The sequence below is a fragment of the Aptenodytes forsteri genome, unplaced genomic scaffold, assembly GCF_000699145.1.
Source record: "Aptenodytes forsteri isolate BGI_AS27 unplaced genomic scaffold, ASM69914v1 Scaffold336, whole genome shotgun sequence".
NCBI classification, from domain to species: Eukaryota; Metazoa; Chordata; class Aves; order Sphenisciformes; family Spheniscidae; genus Aptenodytes; species Aptenodytes forsteri.
The window spans coordinates 1,127,542-1,136,748 of record NW_008794911.1 but is presented as its reverse complement, the minus strand read 5'-3'; the positions used below and the strand labels follow the sequence as shown (position 1 = coordinate 1,136,748).

Sequence of the window (9,207 nt, the reverse complement as noted above, 5' to 3'; positions counted from 1 at the left end):
TCCAGGTCCCTCTGGTTGGCATCCCGTCCCTCTGGCTTGTCGACCACAGCACTCAGCTTGGTGTCATCTGCAAAGTTGCTGAGGGTGCACTCAATCCCACTGTCTATGTCATTGATGAAGATATTAGACAGTACTGGTCCCAGTACAGACCCCTGAGGGACACCACTCACCACTTACACTCTGTGTGGTGCAGTGAGGCTTTTGTCTTGTGTGTAGGCACAGTCTTTATGCACTAAAGGTGATGATCTTGTTGGTTTTGTTGACATTTTGGAGCGCTAAAATGTGGGCATATCTGCTGCATCAATGTGAAAGTATGTACAAAAATAAAGTATGTTAGAGCATTGTCCTGTAAAAGAGTGTAAAAATCATTAGCGCAACTCTTGTGTCTTGATTTTAGCATAGCCAAAATGGGAGACTAAGGTGCCAGCACCTAGAGAGCTTTGTACTTTATAGGTGTGGTGGGTTAACCTTGGCTGACCTTCAGCTGCCCACCCAGTTGCTCTCTCACTCCCCCCTCCTCAGCAGGATGGGGGGAAAAAATAAGATGAAAAAGCTCGTGGGTTGAGATAAGGACAGGGAGATCACTTATCAGTTACCGTCATGAGCAAAACACTCAATTTATTGCCAGTTAATAACAGAGTGGGTAGTGAGAAATAAAAAAACCAAAATTAAAAACACCCCACCTCACTCCCAACACTTCTGCCTCCTCGCCCCAAGCGGCGCGGGGTGATGGGGAATGGGGGTTGCGGTCAATTCGTAACGCTTTGTCTCTGCTGCTCCTTCCTCCTCATGCTGTTCCCCTGCATGGGGTCCCTCCCATAGGCTGCAGCTCTTCAAGAACTGCTCCAGCATGGGTCCTTCCTACGGGGTACAATCCTTCAGGAATAGACTGCTCCAGCGTGGGTTCCCCACAGGGTCACAGGTCCTGCCAGAAAACCTGCTCCCCCATGGGCTCCTCTCCATGGCCTGCAGCTCCTGCCAGAAGCTTGCTCCAGCATGGGCCCTCCACAGGCTGCAGCTGTCTTCAGGGCATATGCACCTGCTCTGGCGTGGGGTCCTCCATGGGCTGCAGGGTGGATATCTGCTCCACTTTAACCTCCATGGGCTGCAGGAGGATAACCTGCATCACCATGGTCTTCTAGGGAATCTCTGCTCCGGTGCCTGGAGCACCTCCTCCCACTCCTTCTTCGCTGACCTTGGTATCTGGAGGGTTGTTTCTCTCACATTTTTCTCGCTCCTCTCTCCCAGCTGCTGCACAGCATTTTTTACCCTTTCTTAAATACGTTGTTGCACAGGTCCCACCAGCATCGCTGATGGGCTCAGCTTTGGCCAGCAGCAGGTCCGTCTTGGAGCCAGCTGGAACTGGCTCTGTCCAAAATGAGGAGCAGCTTCTGATGTCTTCTCACAGAAGCCACCCCTGCAGCCCTCCCCCAACCAAAACCTTGCCACGTAAAGCCAATACAGTAGGAAAATAAAATGTTGGGTATACCTCCTGTAGTAGGCAACAGACAATACTTCAGAATAAGGCAAAAGTCTCATATAGTTGGCGGTGTGATTTTTAGGGATAACGATACTCTTTCTCCCTGGCAAACTGTGTTACTAGTATACATAAGTTGACTGTCTTACAACAAGTGAAGGCAAGGGGAGGTAGCTTTAGTTATAAGATGATATAGCAGCAGTGGAAAGGGTATCTTCTGATTTCTGCACTACTGTAGCCTTTCAGGAGGTACCAGCAATGGAGGAGGACCAGGCATTTCAGCACCTATTTACATTAAATAATATTTTTTGAGTCTTACAGCAAACTGATTACTGATTGTGAATTAAAAAAGCAGCAGAAGTGGGAGCATCCTTTACCAAGTGGATTATCAATACAGTGTTTGGCCACAGATACGGTGTTTTTAACACATGGGCAGTTTGGGAGATTAGTGAATGACTTAAAACAGAGTTCTGTGATATTTTTAGAGTAACAGTTTTTGCATTAAAACAGTTACGCTTCTTGCTGAGGCTACTACATCAATTTAACCCAAAGTAATAGTTTACTTCATTTACATTTCCTGTTTTGAGCAACATGGCAAGAATAGGGGGAGAACTACAGGATTGGGGCAAGTGTATCAGTACTTCATCCTTCCCAGCTGGCACCAAAGCTATATATGAAGGTCCTATAAATTTTTTTAGAGTAACAGTTTTTGCATTAAAACAGTTACGCTTCTTGCTGAGGCTACTACATCAATTTAACCCAAAGTAATAGTTTACTTCATTTACATTTCCTGTTTTGAGCAACATGGCAAGAATAGGGGGAGAACTACAGGATTGGGGCAAGTGTATCAGTACTTCATCCTTCCCAGCTGGCACCAAAGCTATATATGAAGGTCCTATAAATTATTAGGAGTTTATGTTTTATCATTACCAAAAAAGTCTTCATCCAGCTTCTGAGAGAGAGTGAGCTGCTGTTTGGGAAGGCACATTGTGATTTTTGCCACAAACATAAAGGTCCAAACACCAGCACACCTACATGGCGGCCGAGTCCCCATCTTTTTCTTTCCTGTTACCTACCTCAAAGTTGATGGTTATAGGTTTCTTTCACTTTGAGTGAGCCCTGCTGTAGCATGCAGCTATGCAGCCAAACAGGATTAGGGACCTCTGTTCTGGTGTGTTCAAACACATGTGCTGGCTGGAGAACTGTGGGCAAGAGGAGAGCAGGAACAGTCATCTCAGTGATTGCCAGAGCAACTCAGAAATTCAGCACCTAAATTGAGTTTATGAGAAAGGTTGCAAGGTCCGTAACTTCTGAATTGTTTCACCTGTCTGTGAGTGCATGTTTTCTTTGCACTAACCCGGTGACAACAAAAGTAACCTCCTCTGTGTGTCAGAGGGCTAGTTAGGTCACTGTGTAATGCTGTTTGTGTAGTATGCATTCACCCATGACATGTTCCAAGGGGGAGGCTAAGTCAGTGTCAAGTATTGGATTAGCAAGCAAAATTAGCTGAGGCTTAAAAACATAGGCTACAAAGTGAATGGAGATTTCATAGGTACGAAGTTATTTTATTGAGGTATAAACTACAAATATGACAATTCAAAATACAAAGACCTACAGGAAAATACGTCTGATGTTGTGAGAATACATCTCCATGGGTTTTTTTTATTTGTTAGAAAAACTGTATCTGATGTGAAGTGATTGTTTTAAGTCATACAGAAGCTTATCTTTATTTTGAAGGATTAAGTAATTTGCATGCTAAATTTTTTTTTTTAAATGAAAAAGACATTTTCCTTTACACTGCTACTTGATTCACTAATAACGCATTGTTCTTTGAGGGTTTGAAATGGAATTACTGGTGGTTTGAAATTAACGGCGGTTTGGTTATGTTTTGCCCCTCTTTGATTTAATTGTATGCTCCTCTTTTCAGTCAGAGCATATATGCTCTCTCGGGAATTCCAGAATTACTTGTTTTAGGCAATAGTGAGATGTAGTAGTAGTATACCCTCATCTGAACAAGTAACTTTACAGTAAGTTGATCGCTATTAACCTGGAAAAATTGAATCACTGAAAAAGAATATAAAAGAGAAAGCAATATGTTTTTACCTTTTTCAAGTTCTGCGGGCTGCTTTGACTAATTCTTGTCTTTCGGTCTCTAATTGTACAAACTCCTTTGCAAACTGTTGTAGTCTTTCAGAAGTATTCTTAAATGTCTCTTTGGTTCCAGAGCTAACAGTTTACTTTTAAAATTCTGTGTTAGAAAAAAGGTCCCTTTGAAATGGAATATCAGATGAAAAGATTACCATCTGAAAGATTAGCAACTCAGAAAATTCTTTCTGTGATTGGTGATTGCCTTGATAATTTTGGTCCTGGATGTGTGAACATACAGAAGATACTCAATGCTCGCTGCCCGCTGGTGAAATTTTCCCATCAACCGACAGGATTCCAGTGTGATCTGTCAGTGAGCAACAGGTGAGACATGGTTTTAAAAAGTTTAGGAAGAATGCTAATGTACGTATGTTCTGCAAACCTGTAATGAAGACTGTTTAGTCTACTCCTTTCTGTGTTCTTAACAAATGTGAATGTTGGCTCTGAAAGTAAAAAGGATATTTTTGACTTCAAGTACTTAGGTTTTAATGTGCTTAAGATATCTTTCTCCAGCATAGGAAATACTTGGTAGCTGAAACTGAAGACTTGAAAACCACTCTATACAATAAAGTTGGCTTATAGGGAATTGAAAGAAGGCAGTGTTCGTTAGTCATTACTTCCCTTCATGGATATGGGTATAGGCACAGCTTTCTTTTGATTGCTTTTCAGATTAAGCAGCTCCATGTGTTAGTTTTCAGTGATTGGGCTTCTAGTTATTTTGGTGTCCTTTTTTTTCTTCTTAAGGGCCTGCATACGCCTGTTTGCTGGGAAGGTATCTTGAATACTAAATTAACTCACTGCATCAGAAAACGGAGTCTGAAGTGTTACAGTCATTGAGGACCTGTCACAGCAGTGCCCAATAGAGGGAGCAGGCTTCTTAGAAATACCTCTCTTTGCATCTGTTTTTCCTCTTCCAGCTTGCTCTCATTTGGTTGATAGTAAAGATTTGTTCTGCTGTCGCTTATTTTATTAAGAAATACCCACCTTAATCCAGTATACATCTGTAGCCCTGGCATAAGGGTACATAATCGAAAATTAGTTACTAACCCTTTTCATTGTTGTTAGGGAATGCTAAAATATGAGTGATTATCTTTCAGAATACTTTTGATATGACTTTTAGTGCAGATTTTGTGATTCGTCTCCATCAGATACAATCAGATCCTAGACTGAATTTTCTGAATTACCTGAAGTTCTGTTTCAGAATATGCAGGAATCGTTAAGGCAGTACTGAGCAAACGTCTTACAATAAAATTACTTTAATGTATGCAGCCACAGTGAAAGTCAGCATGCAGTTCTCTGCTGTAATGCATGCATGCAATTCTCTGCTGATGGTTTGGCTGGTTGGGACTGTGTGTGTTGTCTTGTTATCATTTGGAGTAACAACAAACCTCTGGGGACACGAGGAAGCACTTCACAGTTAACATTTTAGAAGTCTAGGTGTTACAAAACTTTGACGTGGTAAACTTCCCCAAAATGCTATGGTGGATTTTTAGAAGAATTCAGTGCAAGATTGCGAGTAAAAACTCCTGCAACTGTAGTTCAACAAGCACTTTAGACTAAAACTGACCCCAAAGTAAGTTTTGCTCTCACATTGTGCTTCCATTTTTCTTCTGCTTTTTCTTGCCCTCCCATTTGTACACTACATGAATGTTTGTATGACCATATGATGAAGCAGATCAAAAACTGATCCATCTGAAAACCTTTATCCTTCCAGATTAGTTGTTTTTTCAGCAGGACCAAACATTAGTCATTGGAAAATTACCAAATTGACTTGTTTTGCAGATTTCGTTGTGTCTCTGCACTTCATGTATTTTTCAGTGCATTATTTTGTTACTTTTTAGGTTAAAGTTGTCAAAGAAGTTCTAGTTGTATTTTATTATCTATTAGGATAGAGAATATTATCTAATATACCTCAGAGGCAATTGTGGCTAAATTATGTTTTTCACCTTGATTCTGCATAGTTTCACTTCTGAGTACTTGATGGTGGTTTTTTGGTTTTGTGTTTTTTTTTTCCCCCTGTGATGTGGAACAGAAACAGGAACAGTGCAAATGCAGTGTTATTATTTACCCATAACTGTATACTTCTTACTATGGAAAACTACCAGCTATTTAATCCTGGACAATTTCAGGCATTCTCTTCTATTTTTTTAAATGCATAAAAGTTAAATGTTGTTTTTATGGATACCCTCTTCCCTTATAACTGATGCTCTAGGGCTGAACAACGAACACTTCATCTGGTACTTCACAATTCTCTCATCATTTACATGTCTCTTTTCATTTCTTCTTCAGCATTGCTATAAAAAGTTCAGAACTCTTGTATATCTATGGCTGGGTTGATTCCCGTGTAAGAGCACTAGTGTTCAGTGTACGATGTTGGGCACGTGTTCATGGACTTACAAATAGTGTTCCTGGTACCTGGATTACAAACTTCTCTCTAACCATGATGATCATGTTTTTTCTGCAAAAGAGATCACCACCTATCATTCCAACACTAGACCAACTTAAAGAACTGGCAGGTAAGGACAGCTGTTTATGTGTTTATTGAAGTGACTTTCACATTTGTTTTCTCTAAAGTGATGAATAAACCCAAGCAACTTCTTTATGCTGTCAAATACTAATGCATCTTATGTATGCCTTAAGTTTGAGGGAATATACAAGTTTTACTTGTATTTTTTTGTGAAAATAGTGCATTTTTAAAGGCAAAATAAATCAATTTTCAATACAACACTAAATTCTACTTAGAGGGTTTAGGCTTGTTCCATGCCTCAGATAATTAAGTCATTTATTTGCTCAATGCTCCCATGCTGGCTGTTTTTTGTTTATTTTGTTTTTTAGAAGACTTGCAGGGTCTCAAATGTCTCTGCAGTTGTTAAGGATTTTGTGCAGATTGATACGATGTGTATTGTTTTATAGATACCAAATGTTTAAAAGAAAGGCTATATTTTTTCCTCACAATTTGTAATATCCTTGAGACTGTTCAGGCCATCTGCAAATAGTTCTTATATCTTTGCAAACAAGCTGTTCTGGCTGTTTCATACGTAGCTTTTAGGGTGTATTATCTTCAGTAATTCTAATGAAAGCATAGAGAATGATACCCCAAGTTCTTGATTCCTCACTCATGCGTTCTGCTTATTGACGTGCTTCCTTGGAAGCTTTGAGTGCTTTGAGTGGAGAAAAAGGTCTGTGTTCAGTTGCTTTAAAATCAGGTCAAACATTTCCATCAGAATTCTATAGAATTTTTATACATAAAACAAAACACCTGTCCTGAAATTTTGCAAAAATATTCCTAATTTGCTTAAGTTTTTCAGAAAAAGACAGTGGACACTTTGGGTCTGATTTTTTTTTTGAAACCCTCATATAGGTATTAACCTCAGAGATGTGTCCTGTTTAGTCTGTAATAAAGCTCTGTATGCAGAGATACCAGGTTTGTTACTTAAAAGAAGTAACTTCAGAGATACAAAGATGTCACATACCTTATTCCTGTAGGCTTTTGAAAATATGCCATTTACTCATGTTTCTTTTCCTTTGCCTGTCCATAGACTTTTTTTCTTTTAAATCTTTAACCACTGAAGTTGAATCTTAACCTGAAAGTTCACTTGGGAACTCCTAATTTGATTTACTTAATATGATAGCATTCACTGAATTTAGTCATGGCTGTTATCTGAATTTTATTAAATACAATGGCATTTTACTGTTTATCACTTCAAAATATGCCTGCGATTTTTGTTTCAGATGAAAAAGACAAGCATGTAATTGGAGGATATGATTGCTCATTTGTTAGTGATTTAAGCAAGATTAAACCTACAAAAAATACAGAAACACTTGGTAGGTAAATCTTCATCAACTTTTTTTTTTTTTTTTTAGTTTTTATGAGCATATTGAAAATAAACTTTTCCTTAATGTTACTGATGGCTGTTGTTTTTCTTTCCCTTAGATGTATTGTTGGGTGATTTTTTTGAATATTTTGGAAACTTTGATTTCAGAAAGAATTCCATAAATCTTCGAAAGGTAAATGAATTTTAATCTCTCATCATTATCAATTGAATTTCTCTGTCTGCCGTTTGACAAACTACCTATGCTAAGCAACAATTTCTGTCATTTTTAATTGTATATACAAAGTACATTTAAATTGGTTGTATCCAGAAACTGAGTCCTTTCTGTGAAGGAAGAGAGTTTTCCTCTCGGAGCCTAATCACTTACAGCACCATTAAGAACATTTACAGTGTCATTACTTGAAGGCGTTGGAAAGCACAAACTCTGATGCTAAGCCTGTATGATTTTTCTTGAAAACCCTGTAATAAAAGTGGCAGTTTTAAAAAGTAGAAGCTATTTTGCTTCTGTGAGAGGAAAACTTTTAAAATGTCATGATGTATGTCATAGCAAAAGTCTGTGACGAACCCTGTACACCAACAGGCTTTGCATTTAAAGTTGGGAGTCCAGACCCAAACAGTGTCTGCATTAAAACTTACAACTGAGTTCTGAAACTTGATTGTGGCACTTGAGTTTCCTACTTGTTTGTTATACTTGTAACACTTTATATGTTTAAGTCATGCTAGTTATTGAAACGTGTGTGTGTGTGCAAGTATAATAGAAATATATATAAATGTAACTACCTTAACTCACACGTGTTCCTGCTGGGCTGCTTACAGGATGGGGGTTTCAGTGCCATGTTGCTGTGTGGACACTCTTGTTTGTGTTCTGTTTCCTACTTCGGTATTGTGGATTACTGGCATAAGAGCTCTTTTGGCCACTGCAGGTTGATCCTGGAAACTAATTAATTAAGCTGGAGAACTTTTGTTTGCCGTTAAGCCTTAAAAAAGGCAAGCAAAAACGTACACATGTTGGAGCCTGAGCTAGTCAGGGGAAATGTCTGTGCTGCTGACGTTTTTCTGTTTAACTAGTCAGTCCTTTTGGCCCTGGGGCAAGAGTATGTAGCATGGACACAGACACTTCCTGGACTAGCATTAGCTGGTAGGCTCCGGCTAGAGCTTGCAGTGGAAGACTTGCAGAGGTTCTGTAATACCAAGCAGGTCAGCTAAGGAGCACTGATAAGCACTGAGATGGAAGTGCATTTAAATAGCAAACTACATAGTTGTCAACAACTTGCGTTGTACTATACCAAGTGCCCAAAAGTGGACCATGACCTAAATAGTTCTGTACTTAAAAGACAGACTGAACTGGGAGGAATTTCAGCCAAGGCACTAATCTTGTTTCGTTATACTAACTCTTAATGAGCACTGTGAGAGGAATGGTTTGAACAGTTTAAGTGCTTGTAGTAGTTTATCAGACTGGGCTATTCAGGTTAATATGACACACTCGTGCTGCTGATACACAAATGGAGATAGGAGTAGGAGGTTGCAATGAGTGAGGTCTGAGGTTTGTGGAAAAGCAAATGGGAGAGTGGTCAAAAAGACAGGCTAAGCTGTAGATGTGTTTTCTTTGCCTTGATGGAAATCTAGGCTGAATGTGGCCAGGAAAACCACCACTAAGAGGATTCAGAGAACAGGAGTCATACAGTCAGGCTGACAGGTTAACTTGATTGATTAATAATGACTTCCCCCCCCCCCAAAAAAAAAAAAAGTTCT

At 39.4% G+C, this 9,207-nt stretch overlaps 1 protein-coding gene across 1 annotated transcript in view; it reads left to right on the top strand.

Moving 5' to 3' along the window:
* The window catches only part of MTPAP (mitochondrial poly(A) polymerase), a 21,073-nt gene that overhangs the window by 4,302 nt on the left and 7,564 nt on the right, over window positions 1–9,207 (top strand). The window contains exons 4-7 of the mRNA XM_009275183.2: window positions 3,735–3,946; window positions 5,912–6,138; window positions 7,355–7,447; window positions 7,557–7,630. Coding sequence (XP_009273458.2) covers window positions 3,735–3,946; window positions 5,912–6,138; window positions 7,355–7,447; window positions 7,557–7,630 — 606 coding nt within the window. The remainder of the gene's footprint in view (window positions 1–3,734; window positions 3,947–5,911; window positions 6,139–7,354; window positions 7,448–7,556; window positions 7,631–9,207) is intronic.